Here is a 21,502-nt window from a genome sequence, read left to right on the forward strand (position 1 = left end):
TTCTCCATTCGGTTGGACGTTTTATTTGTGAAGTTGCTCGCGTGAATATTCGTACAATATTCATACTTCAATAGCCACTCAGTGTTCTATCGGTTAGACAAACAAAATATAGCTAAAATGAATTCTCAACAATCAAGCGCAGAAGATAAGATAGTTAACGGTTCGGAAGTGAAACAAGATGCGTTGAAGATTCCCGCCTGGTTGGATGAGAAGTTCTTCGAAGACATCTTCGTGACCAATTTCCAGCTGGAGCAGGGCAAGTTTAAGGTTAACATCAATGCCATAGTTCCAACGGGCGGAGCTGGCGAGAATTATACCTCAATGCTGTATCGTGCTGATGTGGAGGCCGTGTGCGAAGGTGAAGTGATCGTTATTATTTTCAATTGTTTATTATGATTGCGGATACAGCGTGTGATTGGCATTTTTGCATGATTGATCGAAATGAACCTTGTTTAGTTTGCAGATCCGGAAGGTCAAAATAGTTATAACACCGATTTGAAAAAAGCTGTGGTCAACACGTATCTGGTTTGAACAAAGATTTGGAAGTTAGTGTCAATGTTACTGTAAACTTTCAGCAATTTGTGAAGAAACTCGATGCGTGCAAGAAAAGTACCGTCATTGGGGGCTACGCCAAAACTAAAGAATGATATTCGAGCTTGTAGAATCAAATTAAAGGTTATCTTTTGACAAACGCCAAATATAATATTACTCGTTGGTGCAACATAAATAAAAAAAATGGATATAGGATTCTGTCACGTTCGCCCGAATGACATTCGCCCGAAAGCCATTTACCCGAAGGACATTTGAGCGACCGAAAATAAAAGTCGCAAGGATAGAACATGCTTCGTAAAACCCGTTTCAAATATATTAGAATATAAAACCCGGATATAAACTTCAAGCATAAAAATCGGACTGGGACTTTCGTTTGTAAGAGTCGGATAAAAAAACCTTCAGTGAAAAAACCGGAAAATAATATATCCGATTCTTACAAAGTAGTTTTTGTTAGCCGACTTTTAATCTTGAACATCAAGATATACGGATGCTCCTACGAGCGAATTATTTATTTTTAACCGGTTTTTATACTGGAGGTTCATTCTTGCCGAGTTTTACGGGTGAGAACTTTTTAAACGATTTTTATACTGAAGAATTTCTGTCCGATTTTAATGATTGAAGTTTATTTCCGATTTTTGTATTCTAATATCTTTGAAACGGGTTTTGCGAAGCATGTACTATCCTTGCGACTTTTATTTTCGATCGCTCATTTGCCCGAATGTCACATAAACCCGAATGTCGTTCACCCGAATGCCACGAACATCCGAAAGACATTCGCCCGAATGCAACATAAACCCGAATGTCATTCGCCCGACTTCAATATACCCGAAAAACATCGAAATGTCAATCCAAAAAAAAATAATTTATTAAGATGAAATACAAATTTTATTACATATGATGCTATGAAGAAATTAACACTAAAGCTATACCGGTCAAATAGTTAATTCAATCACCTGGTTTGTATGATTTAACTAGGGTTTCCAGTTTTAGGTCCTTTCGTGAGTTCTTTTTAGACTTTTTAGCTGTTGGTGTAGTGTACGTAAAACATACGTACTAGGGTTTTTCTCTTCAAGCTGCAACTGCTTCAACACACCATAGAATTTCCACGGCTTAACAAACCGTTCCATTTATTGTGCTAGTCTTCCACATTATTGGTGGTTCTAGGAATCTTTGTCGATACATTTTCGAAAACTGACCACGAAGCGGGGGGCAAAGAAGGGTTATCGAGAAACTTTTTGATTAGTTTCCTTCCTACCAAAAATACAATTTTTACTAATATAATCCAAAAAATCGTCGAGAGCCTTTGGACAACTTTTCCTCAATTTTTCCAGTGCCATTGGAATACCTTGATGGGGCAAGAAATCCAAGGCAATAACTTGTTTGTAAATTAGTTGTATAAATATCTTCCGAATATTTTGTCTGACGACCAAGTTGTTTTATTTTTCTGAAAAAAAACTTTGTTTTAGATGGAAGAATCATCCGTGAATTAGGTGAAAGAATCATCCTGTCTCGAAATCCAATATTACGTAGAGAGCTATTTGGTATATAGATTCAAGAAATTGCTCTTGTTTTGAAAGAAGGAATCAACCCTTATGTTTGAGTATACCGGGCAGACGAGTGGATCAACAGTTTCTTTGCAAACTTATTTGGCATGCAGATCCAAGGATTTGTCATGTTTGAAAGAAGCAATCAACCCCTAATTGTGGGAAAATAGCTGCTCATGTTTAAAAGAAGGAATCAAACCCTAAGTGTGAGTAAACCGGGCAAACGAGTGGATCACAGGTTTGATTGCGAGCGCTATTTGGTATACAAACTCAAAGAACTGCTCATATTTAAAGAATGAATCAACCCCTATATTTTAGTAAACCAAGCATACCAATGGATCACAGGTTTGCCGAGTAGGGACCTCCGCCTCGGTTCCTCGACCTCGGTAATTGTGGCAAAGCCGCATCACACTAGCTTCGCTACATAACATTTATGAGCTACTATTTACTAACGGTGTTGTGCCAAATGGACTTCCACCATGCAAGACATAATTACTAATTTAATTGATTCAATTCGTTAACGGAACATCTTAATATATATTTACCTCGATCGATGGTGTTTCCGAAAGATTTCTTATTATTTTGTCCGGTTTAAGATTTTACCGCTCGATCTGACAACTGCGTACTATATGCATCAGTTTGCATCAGTTTGTGGCGTCAGATAGAACACCTAAAAGCGATGTCACATAGCCACATTGGTCAGTGTATGGTTGACTAATGTGGCTACGCCACATCGCTTTCTGGTGCACTGTCCGACTTCGCTGCCGCTCCGTCGGCTTCAAACTAGCTATTGCCCCTATGTTTGAGTAAACCGGGCAAACAAGAGGATCACAGGTTTGCTTATAACTCCGGCGACGGTAGGATCAACGCCTCGTCCAACGGAACCTCAACGGCTTTGCGCCGCTTCGGATCCTTGGCCTCGGATATGCGGCCAAGCCGCATCACACTAGCTCCGCAGTAAAAGCTCACTTGTTATTGTTCAGTTTATCAAACTTTGGTTAAAGATTTCACATTTCCCGTTCGGATTTGGTTTATTTAGGTTAAAATACATCCTTTTGGCAAAAAACCGCATTAAAGTCGGACTTCTATCACTAAAGTCACTAAACTAGACAATTACCGATTTTATATTATGCTTGAGTGAATGTGGTATTCGGGTTAATGACATTCGGGCGAGTGGTCCATTCGGGTTTATGGCATTCGGGTAAATGGTCCATTCGGGTTAATGACATTCGGGTAAATGGTCCATTCTGGTAAATGGTTTTCGGGCGAACGTCATTCGGGTAAATGACTTTCGGGCGAATGTCATTCGGGCGAATGTGATAGAACCGTTTAAGAGAATGCTTACAAGTAATCGAACCAGGCGATGAAACTGAAACCAAATACAAATTAAATACGCCAAGGTCCGTTGTATCTCTAAGTTGTATGCAGAGTGGTTCAGCATTTTGTTAATTTGAGATAGGGTAACCCAATGCCCTTAAAAACTGCTTTTCTAATTTTATGAAATTCTTTGAAATATCAATAGCCAGAATTATGTAGTTGCCCATTAAATATTTGAAAAACCAAAGATAATCAATGAGTTACTTAAAAGTCTTATGCTGTTTTCGGTTTTGGATCATAGTTCGCTCGATACAATTGGTTTTATATGGATTTTGTAAACATTAGAGCTAACCTGGAGCGACTCGAGTTTAAAAATAAAAACAGCATTAATTTGTTTGCGATCATAACCGCTGGTGAAATAATTCATCGGCGCCTGATGGACATCCTTCGCAACACTGTTGTTGACAGCACAACCTTATTTCTTTTGAGTTTTTTTGGTTCACAGTTTCAGTTCCTGCATCTGATAGAAGCCGTTATGTACTTGAAAGAGGTCATCAAATTGTAATGCTCCTTTTACGGTACTTATTGTAATTATAAGCAATGGTTGCAATAGAGCTTCTAGGACATCCCTTGTCGAAAATCATTGCATCCAGTACGTCCCTAATAGCAGCATCGGTGTTATTTTCTGATAAACTAGACACTGGTTGATATCGAGAACGAGGTCCGACAACCGGGTCCATACTATTTCTGCAGCTTCCGCCAATAATGTTTGAACGTGTATATCCTGAAAACAGAATACATTTCACATTCATAGGGCATTTGACCCAATAGTTGTGATAGCAGCAGGGCCGCCGAGAGGGGGGGGGACCGGGGTGTTTCCCCCCGGGCCCGGAGTTTTGAAGGGGGCCCGGATTTTTAACAGACTAAAATTGTATTTGAGCATGCAACTAAGAATTCAATATCTTGTGTATGAGGTAACTAGAATAGCGAAAATTCTAAACTACTGCATATTTGATATCAACTATGTTTATACAAACCTATTTCTCACGTCGTAACAAGATCAGACTCGAGCGGGCATAGCGGAATTTGTACATCGAATGCCATGTACGCAGCTCACCTGGGTTCGAATCCCAACCCCGCACACAGGAATAGAGATTTTTATAGGAAAATTCCTAGCCTGAATGAAGAAGCGAATGACCTTAAGATTAAAATGTCTATGATCGAAACAAAAATATTTGAGTCATCAAAAACTCTTGATATACTAAAATAATTCGAGATTAATCCAAAAATTTAAATATATGATCAGACTTGTAAGGGTTAAACAATTAAATGGTTTAATTAGAAGTCATGAAGTTGTCTTCAAATTTCTCCAATATTGAAAATTCAATAGAATTTCCTGTCTGCGAAAGTGTTGGATTAGTATCGAAAGTAATTATTGAAAGAAAAAACCCTGCTTAGGGTTGCCACATCGGTTTTTTACTTATTTAAATTCATTCTAATTTTGTCTTATTGTTTAATGTTTTACCTTCTCGTATTTTCTTCCTTATTTTCTAGCTTTTAGCTTTCCGTTTATCGTAGTTTTGTCTTTCTTTTTATGTTGACCATTTTCCTATACGTTTACTTTGAATTTTTTTTATTTTTTTTTTCAAATTGCATTTCTAGTGTTTTTTTCTATTCTTTAAATAATTTAATCCATTTTATTCATTTTCTTCGTGTTAATTTCTCCATTTTGTGTATTTCTATAGTATACCATGTTGGCTTTTTTCCACTATTTTTTGTTTTCCATTTGGTCTGTTTGCTCCGTTTTTGTTCAATACTTTCAATTTCCTTTACTTTTTCGTCTTTTCATCATTCCAGTTTTCCAGTTTTCAAAATTTTCCGGTTCGTCAATTTTGATAAATTTTTCTATGGTTATTTTATTCTTGTTTTGCCTTTCTCATATAGAAAGGTTATGCAATCACTCTGAAATACGTCAACCTAATCCCGGCCCGGAGGGCCGAGTGTCATATCCCATTCGACTCAGTTCGTCGAGATCGGAAAAAGTCTGTATGTGTGTGTGTCTGTGTGTGTATGTGTATGTATGTGCGAATGTGTCAAATAATGTCACTCATTTTTCTCAGAGATGGCTGGACCGATTTGCCCAAACTTAGTCTCAAATGAAAGGTGCAACCTTCCCATCGGCTGCTATTGAATTTTGGATCGAGCGGAATTCTGGTTCCGGAATTACGGAATTAAGAGTGCGGCCACACAGAAATTTCTCATATAAACTATAGGAAAAATTAAAAATAGAATTTTTATTTTTGATGCTAAATGTCTTCAAGGTGCATGAAACGTCGAGATTTGATGCAAACTCGAAAAAAAATTTGACGACGATTCACTTTTTTGGATTTCGGCACATTTTTGCCTTTCTCATATAGAAAGGTTATGCAATTACTCTGAAAAACGTCAACCTAATCCCATCAATTTTTTGACTCGCATAAGGCTTCTGGATTTCAAAAGGGGCGTAGTTGATGGTTTAAGAAGAGGGGTAACACCCCCCCCCCCCCTCTACCGTTCACTCCCCTCCCTTAAAAATCTCCTTAAATCACGTCTCAGCCCTCATACCCCTCCCCTTCAACCCCATCATCTTTAAACCACCACTATATCACAAAGCATACCAATTTAAGCTGGGGAGTCGTTCGTTCATGGAACTTTCCCCCCTCCTCACATACCCACCCCCGCATGACAAAATGAGTTAGCAAGCAGATAACATTGATCTAATACTGATTAGGCTAATGAAGTACGATATTTTTTTGTTTCAAGTGTTTCACCGTCGACACGTAGCTCATCAAGTTCGTGGCTGGCAAGCCATTGTGTATAAATGCAAAGTGTACTAAGAATGTAATGGGCATTTCCACAACTATGTTGAACATAAAAAGCCTCCATGCTATAGTTTAGAGAAAGGCACAATTGCACCGCTAGGTGGATTAAAACAGGTTTTTTATATATACTCCTCTAATTTTATGCATTCTTAACGTTTTATTTACTTTTTCTGTTACTTTATATATGTCTTGTTTTTAATGTTAAATAAGTTTTATTATTCTTGATTTATCGAATTTGTCAGCTTTATAAATTTTTCAAATTATGGTCTGTATTCTTTTTAGTAGTTTTTTTTTTCATTTTCATTGATTCTTAAAATTTTTCCTACTTTCCTATCGTATTTTAATTATTTTCACCATTTGTTCAATAATGTTCGACTTCTTTGATCTTTGCATTATGTTTTCCTAGTTTCCTATTTTATTTTTATAGGTTCTGTTTTGGTTTTTCTTGATTAAACATTTTTTGACAATTGGCATTAATTTGTTTATTTGGTTGATTTCGTTGTTTTTAGCTTTTTTGTACATTCTTTTAATATTTAGTTTTACTATTGTTTATTTATTTGTTTTGCCGTTGATCGACATTTAGATAATATTTTTAATTTTTGTAATCATAACATTTTTAATCTTACTCCTTACTTTTAAAAATACTATTGACAAAAATGGCGCATTTCAAAGTCACCAAAACTGTCGAAGAGGTATTAAAAAACTCCCAAAGTATGAAAAGCTCTACGTTTTTTCCTTCATTAGCACTACAAACAACTAGAGCAAAAAACTGGACATAAATATAAAATTTCAGTGTACTATATATAAAATAAGTGAACTCTAATGGATTTAAAACATTAACTTTTTTGTACTCAGGCAATACACAGTGGTGGGGGCCCGTATGTTGGACCCCCCGGGCCCGTATTTTCTCTCTGCGGCCCTGGATAGCAGGTATAGTTGTGATAGTAATGGAAATTTATTGTTTTTGATTATTTAAATAACTTTAAGGCAATATATCAATTTATAAATTTCATGTTTCTAGTATTACTTAGAATACTGCATATATTTATGCAGTAATAGTATAACATATCTGCACCAAATGCTTTTCCTTTGCGGATTCCATAACGACGATAGCGCGCTAACTTTTTCGTAAGCAGGAGTCAGTACCGTTTTTACGCATGGGCACACTGGGACCAGAGATTTTAGGGTTCCCGCGATGAGAATATTCGCATAAAATCGTACAGAATATCAGCACTACTGGCGTCATGAAAACTTTAAAGGAAAAGAGCGACCCAATCTTTATTTGTTTCAAAAAATATTTCGATGAACATTCTTGGATTAATATATCGATCACAAGTAGAATATTCTTCAGTTGCTGATTTCAGTTTCGGTTAAAATAGATTAATGTCAAAAGCAAAGATAAACTATGAGTCGATATTCCTAACCCTGCAGCAAGAAACGCGAGGCTTGAAAAAGAATCATCCTGATTCTAAATCATCTGAAGGGATTTGACAACACGGTATGAATTGATTTCAAAACTATCTGTTGGCGCAGTGGAATGTTTATTGAAATATGACATTTCTGAAGCCATATTATATCCAGTTTCATCACATCAGGAACGTGGTACGCTACCGTCTTGAATTAAGTTCTGAAATTTAAGATTTTATAATGGCGTTGAATATTATTTTTGGTATGGATATAACATTTGACAGTTATTTTTCAATCCCTCCCCAAGGTATCGTAAACACCATCAACCATCAAGTAGTGCATCGAGGAGACCGAGAGGGCTTATTGGACCTTTTTTTATGTTTTGTGTTTTTTCATACTTTGCACCTGCCCAAACTAACGATCAACCATTAAGGTTCGGCTTAGGCTGTCTCGTTGAGCGGCCGTCTTTGGGGACGGGGGGAACAGTTTTCTTAGCTGCTTTATGCGCAGCCTTCGAGAGAATCCATCAATGTTTTCGGGACTTTGGCAAAGTACTACTGATTTATTTTCATGAGGATTTCATTTCTCAGTTGAACCGTAACGAAATAAAGAAGTAGATGCCTATTAGTGATGGTGTTTGCAGCAATAATTGTAGTTTTTCCAGTACTAACGTACAAGTGTTATGTGCTAGCCGTACGTTTATCTGCGCATAGGAAATGTAAGCTGATGTGGGGTCAACTAGGGGCTTTGGTTCACTCTCCATTGTCGAAACGTCTGATTATTATGTAATAGCTGAGTCAAGGAATGGATGTAGAACTGGCATATATAATGGAACACTGGGTAGTTTTATGTCTTACGTGAAATTTTATCCTTCCTAGGATTCGTTGGTTATCTTTTCGGGCGTTCAATTAGAGGATTCGATTCGAATGATTCAGGAAGATTCGATTAATTTACCGATGCACGTAAATCATCCGTTCCTGGTCAGCATAGTCCGACTATTTTTTGGATGGCATTCTAATGTGTTTCTCTAATATCCTAGGCGAGTTAAAGTAGTTTGAATGCATTTTGCATTTGTTATTTTTTTCTACTTCATTAGTTTGTTTTCTGTGTACCTATATTAGTTTGCTTTTCTACTAGGGGGACTGGGGGTAAGACACACATATTAGGGAAACACTGAAATATAACATAGTAAGAGCATGTTTTTGTCAACATGTAATACTCTATCTTGCAGCTCCATATCTTGGCTTTCGAGTGCCCAGAGGGATTATGTTACAAACATCAATAAGTATTATTTTTTAAAAAATTATGAAATGAAAAAATATCTCCATTTTTTACAGAATGCGGGTGAAACGGACATATGGTGGGGGTAAGACAAACATGTTTCAGAAATGTAGTTGCACAACACAAAATATTAAAATTTACTATTTCTAACGGATGTTTTGAATAGATTGTGGTTCTTAACGTTTTGGGGTTCGATTTAGAGTTGAAGCAAATGATGTATTTTCTAATATCGTTTTTTCCGTTGTCATAAAGAGAGCTATAGAATCAGTTCCAATGATCAGTCACAATCACTTATACAAAACTGCAAAGCTATATATTAAATGCGTAATTGGTAACATCAGTTCCTGGATTACACACAGCCAGAGTATGGGACCTGCACAAAGTCACCAGAGTATAGGACCTGCACCTTTCCCAGGTTTTCCGTATTTAGCCTCGGTCACATCAACGTACATCCTGCAGTCTAATGCATGTGAGCTAACTTCAGCTAACTGGATGGCTCTCCACGTTTAACTGCTAGAACTTCGTTTCTACACGCGAGACATTCATATAAGGATGAATCAATAGAATAAATCAAGACTGTCCGTCTTGCCCCAACAGTACACATATTTTTAAACGTTTGTACTTATTCACGCATAAATCAACTTACCTGTTATTCTCCACAAAGATGTCACTTAAGAATTACTTTATCGAAATAAAAGAAAAAAATCCGCGAAAAATTTGTTTTTTCATCGATAAGCATTAAAATCGGAAACTTGAAAATTACATCCGCATGAAGCTACACTACTGATTATCAATATTTGCACAAATTGTACACCTTTAACAGTATTCAATGCCTACTAAGTATTTCATTATTCATGGTTACCCATAATGATAAGGTACATATACAATACAATTGAAGTTTTAATGTTATATCCCTAAAATAACCATGTGTCCGTGTTACCCCACCTGTCTGTCTTACCCACAGTTCCCCTATTTATGTATCCAAAAATAATTTTAGTCAATTTTAACGCTTCTGCTACATCTCATTGCATCCTTTTATCATTTTTCGGCATGTTATTTTTCTTTTCCTCATATATACCCACAATCTCTCTCATTCCAAACAAAATAGCGCTCGTTTCCTTTGCTATCATACAAACCTGGCCATGAACGTGAATATGTAGTTGCGATCAACAACACGTACTCAAGCCCGTGATCTCGCGGATATTAAAACTTCCCGGTTATTACGTGAAATTGCACCTATAAATTTACTAACACGGATTCAATCCTGAACCCACGTGTTCGCTCAATTATGAATCGGTCATGTCTGAAAGATGAGGGTTCTAACAGCCTGCTAGATTTATATATTCAGTTAAATCAATCCAAAAAAAGTAACTCAAAGGATATGAGACAACACGTTCAATGACGGTACGTCCAGAGTTCCCGGTGATTAAGTATCAGATTCACGGTCCACGCGATTATTCAAGAACACACGTGACGATGCGAATGACCAAACGGTTTTAAAATTGAATCCCTACTCACGAAGTAGCATACACACTAGCAGACGCGACATACAAACGCCCTTCACGATAAAACACATTAACATACCAACGCTCGACACTTTCGCGATCAACCACGAACACCTAAGCGCACGATCTCGCAAACATTGAAAAATCCAGCACTTCTAAAGGGTGTCCTACATCAAATTGTATCACGGAAAAAACGCTGTTGAAAATTATTTTTTTAAAATTTCATATAATGAAATATAACCAGAGTTTACAATTTTCGCATTCGTGAACAGAATAAGGCGATATTTCACCTACTTCGACTAGCAATAAAAAAGCAAACATACGATGTAACATTGTTTGCTCTCCATCTTTTCTCGACAAGACAGCATTGGATCTCATCTTTTCGCGATATAATATGAGATGATATTTTCGTGCCTAATGTAAAACTGCCGAATAACTAATGGTTTCGCAAAAATTCACAAAAATGAGTAGATACAGATCCTTAGAATGAAAATATTGCGATAATGTGGGGAAATAAGTTCTATAATGTAACATATTAATGGTTTTTCTTGAACTTAATTTATCACGAGATTCGAAGCTGCTAAATTATCACGCTTCTATACTGCATTGTCAGCAAGTTCTCGCAATTTCTTGAAAGTTGAAAAGTTGGGTCCGTGCCTACTAATGATGGAAAAGCTGTGTGATAAACTGCTTGTCGTAAGAATGAGCGAATATTTTAACCTATAAATATAACCCATTAGTACGCTTTTAGCATATTTATTTCATTAAACTTCAATACCATAACCTTACGCTTAACTTTACTCATTAGGTTCTAAATAATATCAGGTTACAGCTTTTTCTGCTCGAAAACCCCTTTTTCTTTACATATTCGTCAGATTTGGCGTCCTTGGGATGTTTCCGTAGTGCCTGTTTCATAATTGTTCAGTATTTTTTTGATAAGCCTTAGTTCCGGTGCGTTGGGGCGGTTAATGTCCTTGGGTACGAAAGCGACCGCGTTAGCTTCGCACCACTGCAGGACAACACTTGAATAGTGACGCGAAGCTAGATCAGGTCGGAAGATCGTAGGGCCCTCGTGTTGCTTCAACAGAGGAAGCAGACGCTTCTATAGACACTTCTTGAGGTAGACCTCCCCGTTTACAGTCCCGGTATTCACAAACGGCGCATTCCCTTTGCCATATGAGCAGATCGTTTTCCAAATCATGCATTTATTGGCAAACTTTGAAAGTTTCTGCTTCCTCACTTCCACCGGAACATCAAGCTTGTGCTGGGCGGTGAAGAACAGTAGCCCCGGACGCTGCCGGTGGTCTGTCATGACGTAAGTCTCATCATCTATGATGAGATAATGAGGTGTCGTCAGCATCTTGAAGTACCGTTTCTGAACCCGTGGCTTTCCCACTATATTTTGCCATTCGTCACGATTTCGAGCCTTCTGCACTTTGTTCGTATGCAGTCTCTCCTGGTCGTTGGGTATATGAACGAAAGACTTGAATAGATTCAACTTTTTGGCCACATCCCTGACCGAAGCATTGGGATTCCGCTTAAACGCTTTCACTACACGCTTGTGATTCTGATCACTAATAGAACATCCATTCTGACTGCATTTATACTTCTGTTCGATGCTCAGAGTTTGGTAGTAACGTTTAATCACACAGCTGACCGTTGACAGCACGATTGCGAGTTGTTCTCCGATGTCCCGATGAGAGAGTTGAAGATTTTCCAGGTGTTTGCGCGAAATCAATTTGCGACGATTGGGTGACGCCATTTTTCCAATTTTCGAAAAACTGACAGTGATAAAAACGCAGTGTAAACAATACACTTTAAACTACTTCTACCCATATTTTCAAAAGAAAATGCCCAATGGGCTATTTTCTATAGTGTTTTTTTTCCGTGATGCAATTTAATGTGGGCCTTTAAAATTTAGTGATATGTGAGAATTCACTCTCTTCTGACATGTGAATCGCACATTGAAATTTAACTATAAGATTCACGTTCCGTGGTATTTTTCAAAAATGAACAAGAACCTGTGACTGGCCATACGGCTATAAAATCAAATTATTACACGCGAAGTTACTTACACGTTATCACATGCGACATACGAACGCCCACGCAATCGAACACGTTAACATACAAACGGTCGAGCCTTCGCGATCATCACTGTACACCTACGTCCGCGATCATCCTACGTCCGTGATCTCGCAAACATGAAACTAGCCTGGTGATTAAGTGAACGTTTTTCGCACGCATAAATTGACAAACGCGGTCCCAAGCGCAAAGCTCCAAACGCCCGTGTGCGCGCGATCGTGAATCGGTCATGTCCCCTCCCTCGATCCTTGCAGCCTAGGTCCATGCCTCCAGTCGGATAAATTAAAAAAAGGTGATTACATCCATTCCATGGTGACATACCCGGAAAACCTAGTGATATGGGAGAACTAACTCTAGTATCTAAACAGTATACTGAAAACTAAGTATCAGATTCACGATCCGCGCGATTCTTCAAACACATTCATATTCGCGAGTATACATACTAGCGAGGTTTTCGCGATGATACATGCGATCGTGAAGTCGCTACGCCAGCACATCTGAATCGTACAAACCATATTACATTCAGAATCACGGTCCGCTGCAATTGGCCTTAAGTAGTGTTTTAGTGGGTGACATTTCTCCTCTCGTCTGTAATTGGAGTGAGTGATTCTGACAGGGAACCCTTCCCAGAACCCAACTCTATAGTCCCGTAAGATAACTCCCAAAAAAAATCAATAATCCATCCAAACGCAATTCTCTTAGCATTGTTATTGTGTTTTATGTTTTTCGAGAATGAGAATAAATTTCAAACTGGTGTGCCGTGGTTTTCGTTCGTCAGCTGAAACACAACCACCTACTAAAATTTACGCGGCTTGCGGCATTCGTAAACACGTGCGAAGACTTGGGGAACCACACTGGTACTTTACCGGTTATTCACTCTACCTAGCCCTTTTCTCAACTTTGCCGTTCAAAACCCCAGCAAATTACCTAGAAATGATAAATGAGCAAACTTATTACACAATACAAGGTTCTGTTTAATGTGCATTGAAGACAGAGATAATATATAACACATGTACTGTTTGTAAATATGGAATTTCATACTTTGGGTTAAAATGGACCCTTTCCAGCGACTCTGGGTATTCGTATGCCAAACTAATGGAATTTTCTTTATTGACGGTGCACTACTCCGGTGTAGCCGGTGCCACACTCATTCAAACTTAGGTACGATTAATAAATTACGTAACGCTTTTAGGGGAGCAGGTGTCCGACCAATTGTGACATATTGTTATATATGGAGGAGCAGGAGTAAGCTAGAACGTTACGTAACATATTTTTACCAAAGAAAAAACTTCCAAAGAATTTGTTATGTAGTAGGGGGACAGAGAAATTTATGACAATATGTTACATGGGGGAGGGAGGAGACAATTTTGGGAAATTTAAGCGTTACGTAATTTATGAATGGTCCCTTGGATGTAATCATTTTATCTCTTTTTCTCACTATACCGGTGAAGCGCCAGGTAAAAAAGGAAAACACTATATCCTATTAGGTTTTGATACCTTGATGATACATGTATTCATAAAATTAGGCCTCTCTTAGATCTAGGTTATACGCTTATCACTATACTACATATAATCTAATAACCACTTTTTTCTTCTCTTTCTTCATCCATAGATGGTACCAGGGAAAATTTAAAACTTATCGTCAAAGCAATGATCATCGATCCGACGTTGAAATCCTTCAGTGTGTTTACCAAGGAAAGGTGTGCCTATGAGCAATTACTGCCTACTTTGGAGCAGCTCTGGGCGAACGCAGGCACAACAGTCCGTTTCGGTGCACGCTGTTGGAAAACGGTTGAGGGCGATGTCGACGTTATTGTGTTAGATGATCTATGCGTCAAAGGGTATACAGTAGCAGACCGGCAGAAGGGCGCTGATATGGCGCACGTAGAAATATTCCTATCTAAACTAGCTATGTTCCATGCGGCCAGTGCCGTTGATTATAGGAAGGTGTGTGTGCCTTAGATTGATTTTTATTTATATAGGATAAATTTTACTGGTATGGTTCCTTTCAGAATGGACCCATTAATCCATTGTATGACAATGGTATGGTTCAACCGGAAACGAAGCCCCTCTTTGATCAGTATTTGAAAGTTGTAGGACCAGTGTTTCTTGCATCAATGGAATCATGGCCGGGACATGAAAAATATCACGATAAAATGGTGAGTAAAAGAAATTAACAATGAAGACATCAGCTTACATTAATATTATTCGCTTAGAGAAAAAACCTTCAAGGCATATACGAGAAATTACTCGATGCAACTTCAAAGGACGATTCAGGGTTTGTAGCACTCTGTCACGGAGATGTTTGGACCAATAACCACATGTTTAGTTATAACAAATCTGGGGCGCCGGTGGATGCTCTTTTGGTAAGTTTACCTTTATGAAGCAAACCAATAATAATTAAATTTGCATTCACAGCTCGACTTCCAAGGTCCATACTATGGTTCACCGGTGCAAGATTTGTTCTACTACATTATATCATCCACCACGGTGGAACTGAAATCAAACCATTTCGATGAGTTGGTGCAGTATTATCAAAAGTGCCTAGCGGAAAGTCTGGAAAAACTAGACTACCCAGGGGTGATACCCAGCCTGCGAGACATCCACATTGAGATGCTAAAACGAGGTTACTTCGGAATGCAGTGTCTGTATGGAATACTGCCGATCGTGCTGGCCGAGAAAAGTGAGAATGCTAACTTTGCCGGGTTTTTCGGTGAAAGTGAAGAAAATCAGAAGTTTCGACATGACGTGTACTACAATCCCAGATATCATGAGCATTTGAGGTGTCTATTGAAGCTTTTTGATTCCCGAGGATTATTGGATTTTGCATAAGGCTGTCGAAGTAAAAAGTCGGGAAAAACAAATCTGTGCTTGACGGCGAGAAAATAGTCAATGTGTTATTTACCTGTACGATATTGAGTGAAATAAATATTTGATTATTGTTTTCAAATATATTTGCATTTCTGTGATCTGAAACAGTCTATATTATGTTGCCACAATCATATATGTCAAAGTTGGTTACTAGCAAACCCAAAGATGATACTACAGACAAAAATAGAGCGGGATGAAGAAGGAGCAAGAAGATGTCCGGTTTTCTTTTTCTTTTTTGCCTCTGCAAAGAAAGGCTATGAAATCACTTTAAAAATCGATATTTCAACTGAGGCCCGGAGGGCCGATATTCATATACCATTCGATTTAGTTCGTTGAGATCGGAAAATGTATGTGTGTGTGTCATTTAAACTCGCACAAATTTCTCAGAGATGGCTGAACCGATTTGCACAAATTTATTTTCAAATGGAAGGTATTGACTTATTTGACGTCTAGGACACCAACACAGTTGCAATGTGTATAGACAACATACATATAACGCTATGTTTTCAATTCGCCATCTGATTTAACCTCATTTGGCAAAAAAACTACCCGATTTAACCTCAATCTCGCACTAACACCACTCCACATAGATTAGTCAATAGCGCTCCCATAAGTTGCTATTGGATTTTTAGTTGACATCCGGTTCCAGAGTTACAGGTTGAATTGTTTTACTACGTATATGACAATTAGTATTTTGGACTCGTTTTCAATCATTTATTCAACTAAATTGATTTAATTTTGAGGTAGAAAAAAACATTTCGTTCACATTTACGCTAATTTTTTTTTATTTTCGATTTTTCTATTTTGCCTTTCTCCTATAGAAAGGCTATGCAATCACTCTGAAAACCGAGGCCCGGAGGGCTGAGTCTCATATACCATTCGACTCAGTTAGTTGAGTTAGGCAAATGTCTGTGCGTATGTGCGTATGTGTGTGTGCGTGTGTATGTATGTGACCAAAAATATGCACATCGGTACTCAGAGATGGCTGAACTGCTTTTTTCAAACCTATTCTTAAATGAAAGGTACAACCTTCCCATAGGCTGCTATTGAATTTCATTTAATTCCGACTTCCGGTTCCGGAGTTACAGGTTCAAGAGCGGGGCCACGCATGAAATCGGAATCAGCATGGTATCTAAAAGATGCAAAACTTCATAAAATGTGTTCGAAAATGTTTGGATTTATAGTTTCAGCTCACTAATGCTCAATCAAATCCACATTGACCACATTGGACAACTTTGGCGGAACCGGAAGCTTCGGGAAAGTGGTTATGTTCCTGAGTTGAATTCACATCTGCTTCTCAGAAATGTCTGACTCGATTTTCACAAAATCAGTCTCAAATGAAAGCTAGAATATTCCTATTGAATGCTATTAAATTTCCTTTGAGTCGGAGTTCTGGTTTTTGTACTACGGGTTGAAGTATGCGGCTACATACGAAATTTCCATATAAACCGGTAAACAATATATGTATAAATGGATGCAAAAATAATTTAAATGAGTTACAAATTGTTTGAAATTGTTGGCCGACACCCTTATACCATTCGGCTCACTTCGTTGAGTACGGAAAACGTGTGTATTCGTATGTGTGTATGCCTGTGTGCATGTGTGTGACCAACAATTGCGCATCGGTTACTCGGAGATGACAGAACTGATTTTCTCAAAACAGGTCTCAAATGGAAGGTATAATATGCAGTCGGGTGTAGTATCATCCCCCCCCCACTTACTCTAACGACTCCACCTTTCATTAATCCACCTCCTTGGCCACCCTCGCAACCGCATTAGAGCATTGCAAAAAATTGTGACAAATAGCAAAGTAAGCTCAGATGCCAAATTTCATATAATTTGATCAATTTTAGACCACCGGCCACTTTGCTTGAAGTTTTTGACATTGGTTCCATGAGAAAATACAGTGTGTCCTACATTTATACGTTCACCCTAATTTTTCAGAATATTGTTTTTTCTATTCAAGCAAAACGGCACCAAATTTTTAGCATTTGTTTTGAAGCTTAATAATCGATGTTTCTCGAAATTTAGAAGCCCAGGTGTAATTTGTTCGTTTGTTATGGTTGTTTATAAGTTCACCTTACTTTTTTGCCTTTCTCATATAGAAAGGTTATGCAATAACTCTGAACATCGTCAACTTAATCCCGGTCTAATTTTTTTGACTAACTAACTAATACCCATCGCGCGTTGCTGCGACTTTCAACGAAATAGAAGGAAAACACAATTTGTTCTGAAGCGCCATCTGGCGGGCAGATAATCTCCACAAAGCACGCAAACACGCTCCATAACAAATGCCTACTATGAATAAATTTTTACGGCAATCGGTCCAGCCGTTTGGGAGTCCATAAATCATATTCATACAAACATTGGTTTTCTGTATTTTAACAGAGGTGTAGTTAGGGGCATGCGGTGAGGAGTTACCACCACCCTCCTCCATCACACACCACCATTCTCTAAACCCATCTTTTCTCATCAATTTACCCCACGAAGAAAATTTCCTAGTTCCTTCAAAATAAACTTCCTTAGTGGTTCTGTTAAACAAGTGAAAATTTGGTTTGAAATGATTTTGAGTTTGAAAACTACTTTAAAATTGAAACTAATTTAAATTTGTTAACAAGTTGAAAATTTTTGGCGCAGCCCGGACCTCGCAAACCCTCCGCCTGGATCCTCTGCTGGGTTCAAGTGTTGCAGATTCGACACATAGCTTCTCAAGTTCATGGCTGTCAATCCATTGTGTGTATGTGCAAATCGTAAATGAATATGTAATGGACATTTCCACCATTATATTGAACATAACCAGCCATGAAATCGTACACGGAGAACGAACGGAACAAAAGGTCACGATTGCGTGAACTGAAAAATTTACGAGAACCATGACCAAGTTTCTGAAATTATGAATAATAAACCTCGAATTCATGAAACTTTTTTTGTTTTCAAAAACTAGTTCGCCCCGAATATGGCGTTACATTAGAATGTTTGGTTAGGGTACTGTTGTTGTTCCCTGGATATGTTTAGTTTTTGTTGTGATTCTAGTTCATGATTTGGGAATACACAGCCGACAGTCAAATGATGTTCATAATTTCAAGAGCTTTTTCGCGATTCTTGTGATTTCTCATCGCGTTATTGTACTACCTTGTTCATGAGTTTACTATCGCATTTTTCTGTTAGACTAACGGGATTAAAAATCATGATTTCAGGATTTTTTCAATTTCTATTCACGTTATCGTGATATTTTAGTTATGAGTTTATGATGCATATTCTTGATTTCAGGATCTTAGTCACGATTTTAGATATTTTTGTCACGAGTTGTGTGATTTGTGTTCATGATTTCAGGATCTATGTCACGACTGCTGTTCATGTTATCGTAATAATTTAGTCATAAATAGAGTAATTCATGTGGGTGGAGATAGCTTAGTTGGTAAATCGATTGCCTTGTACGCAGCTCACTGGGTTCAATTCCCAACCCCCGCACATAGGGTTAGAGATTTTTTATAACGAGATTTCTCTAACCCTACAAAGAGGCGAATGACCCTAATGTTAAAACCTTTATAAGAAAAATAAAAAAACGTAATTCATGTTCATAATTTCAGGATCTTAGTCATGATTTTCGTAATTTCCGTTCATGTTATCGTGATGTTTTGTTTTGGAAGTTATTTACAAATTTGACACGAAGAGTAATATGACTAATGTTCATCATATCAACAGTTTTAGCATGGTATTCGTAAATTCTCTTCGCCTAATTGTGATCTATTACTTTTTGGTTACTATCGGTTTTTTACTCGGAATAACGTGACAATATGAACTGGATCATAAAAATGTTACTGATTCGCGATATCTTGTTCTGTGAATTATATCACGCACAATATTTGGGATTCTCAGCGCAGTTTTCGTTTTCTATCCAGACATCACCATTAACCTAATCAAACGATGTTCGAGGTCTTAATAGTTTTTTATATCTAGTGCTCGTGTCTGTCTATGGTCGCTAGCAGACATTTCATAAAACAGTGCATCGAATAAAAATTATTCAACGAATAATTCACCATATGTGATGAAAAAGTTCACCGGAAAATTTCATTATCATGTTGCATGAAATTGTAAATGATTAGCGATATCTTCTAAATATCACCAGCACGCAAAATAGATTGTAAATCATTTACTGGACATCATGAACCAGTTCACGAATACATGAATAATATTTATTGATTTTGTGAACTATTTCACAAAAATAAACGTGAATTGTGATTTACACTAGATATCAATATATGAATTATATTTCGTGAACTATTTCTCGAGTACGGATATTGGATAGTACCTAATATATTTGAGATCATGAATTAGTTCACGAGAATTAAATGGATTCATGAATACAATTTTGAATTTCGCAAAATAGTTCACGAGAACATATCCTAGAATATTTTGATTTTGTGAACTAAGGCCCCTATATCTATAAAAATTATCATGAGTCAACTTTTGGTTTTATGAATAATGTTCATAAAGTTGTGAACTAGTTCGCGTACTGAAAATCGCATTAGAAATGACTTGACGGAAACCTTGACAGAAATTCACAAAACAAAAATAAATAGTTCCACTAAAATAAGCGTTATGCGGGCGTTACTGAAGGGAAATTGACTATAATTATAAAACACATGATTTTTGTTCATCCTCTTTTTTGCATAATGTCAAAATGTGATTGTTCCAGGATTCATGGCACTTTATTCGTGATCTTGGGAACAACTTTTTTGCGTAGTTTGGATTAATGAGAAAGGCACAATTGCACCGCTAGGTGGATTAAAACAGGTTTTTATAATTTGGCTTGCGTGTATAATTTGCGCACAATAACTGCTGTAACATTAGCGTTGGGTGTTACCAATATATTACTGGTCAGAGTTATTTTTCATTTCAATTTTCGCCCCATTTCGTGATAAATCGGTTGAAAATTCGCAAAGTTATAGTAATTTTCGTGAAAAACGGGGAGGGGTTGATGAAGGGGGGAGGTGTATGGGTAAGAGGGAGTGATGCAACATCCAACTGCATATTATATCTTCCATTTGAGACTTGGTTTGAGAAAATTGATTCAGTCAACATCGAAGAATTGATGTGACTTTAATTGTGGAATATGCCCGGAAACCGAGACTGCCGGAAAGATCTATAGTAGACAATACATTCACAGAATGTTTGATAAGCAGTCAGTAATCTAGACCAACGAATCGATGGAATTTGGAAACAATTTCAATAGATTTTTAGGCTCTGAGGTATTACCATTGTAACGGTTTATATGGGAAATTCCAGTGTGACCTTACTACCCAACCAGTGACTTCGGAATCAAAAGTCAGAACCAAATTAAATTCAATACCAATTAATAGGAGTACTTTCATTTGAAATATAGTTTGCAAAAATCGATTAAGAATTCGCTGGGTAATATTATCATAGGCGAGTTCCTCGAAACATTAAGTACCGTCAAAGCTACTTTGATTGGTCGTAAGAAAGCTGACCAACTCTGTCGAAAAAATCCGTATACTATGCGAACCTGAGCGTGGTGAACGATTACGCTTCGTTGCCGAAAGGTGTCCGGATTTTTTCGTCAGAGTTGGTCAGCTTAGTCATAAGTAATCTAGACCTGGAAATCCAAGTAATGTTGCACTCATTTTAATATATATTACATCATTTGAACATCACGGTAGTACCAGTTCATACGGGAATTTACTGTATGACCGCACTCTTTAACCAGTATTAGGGATGAGATATCAGTAGCGACTGGCTCAAATGGCACGTGCCCCACGTAGATCGGAGATTTGTGCCTTGCCATATATCGTCTTTTCATCATTTCCCTGATGGGAAGGGTTGGGGAAATGGTGAGGTTAGGGGTAAGCAAAACAAGGACACAGAACAATTAAAACAGAGCAGTCTGCACCCCCGGAAGGATGTTATTTTTTATTTAAACAGTGAGTGGATCTACCAACGCCCCCCGAAAGGATATTAAGATAACAGAACGACAACACCCCCAAATAGATATTGCCATACAAATACGGCTTAAACTATAGCTCAATGGATTAGGAACAATAGAGTACCCTTGAGTTTCAGC

At 37.7% G+C, this 21,502-nt stretch overlaps 1 protein-coding gene across 1 annotated transcript; it reads left to right on the plus strand.

Moving 5' to 3' along the window:
- On the plus strand, positions 1-15,499 carry LOC131683962 (uncharacterized). The gene is made up of 5 exons (XM_058966387.1): positions 1-358; positions 14,162-14,496; positions 14,562-14,708; positions 14,766-14,915; positions 14,968-15,499. Exons 1-5 carry the CDS (start codon positions 118-120, stop codon positions 15,379-15,381), a joined length of 1,287 nt encoding a protein of 428 aa, XP_058822370.1. The 5' UTR covers positions 1-117; the 3' UTR covers positions 15,382-15,499.
- Positions 15,500-21,502: the final 6,003 nt, after the last annotated feature.

This window comes from Topomyia yanbarensis, chromosome 2 (genome assembly GCF_030247195.1).
Source record: "Topomyia yanbarensis strain Yona2022 chromosome 2, ASM3024719v1, whole genome shotgun sequence".
NCBI lineage: Eukaryota > Metazoa > Arthropoda > Insecta > Diptera > Culicidae > Topomyia > Topomyia yanbarensis.

Excerpts from the sequence above, each read along its gene's own strand:
- LOC131683962 (XM_058966387.1), top strand. The coding sequence starts at position 118 with ATGAATTCTCAACAATCAAGCGCAGAAGATAAGATAGTTAACGGTTCG. Across the intron at positions 359-14,161 it reads TGTGGAGGCCGTGTGCGAAG|ATGGTACCAGGGAAAATTTA; the intron begins GTGAAGTGATCG and ends CTTCATCCATAG. Across the intron at positions 14,916-14,967 it reads CGCCGGTGGATGCTCTTTTG|CTCGACTTCCAAGGTCCATA; the intron begins GTAAGTTTACCT and ends TTGCATTCACAG.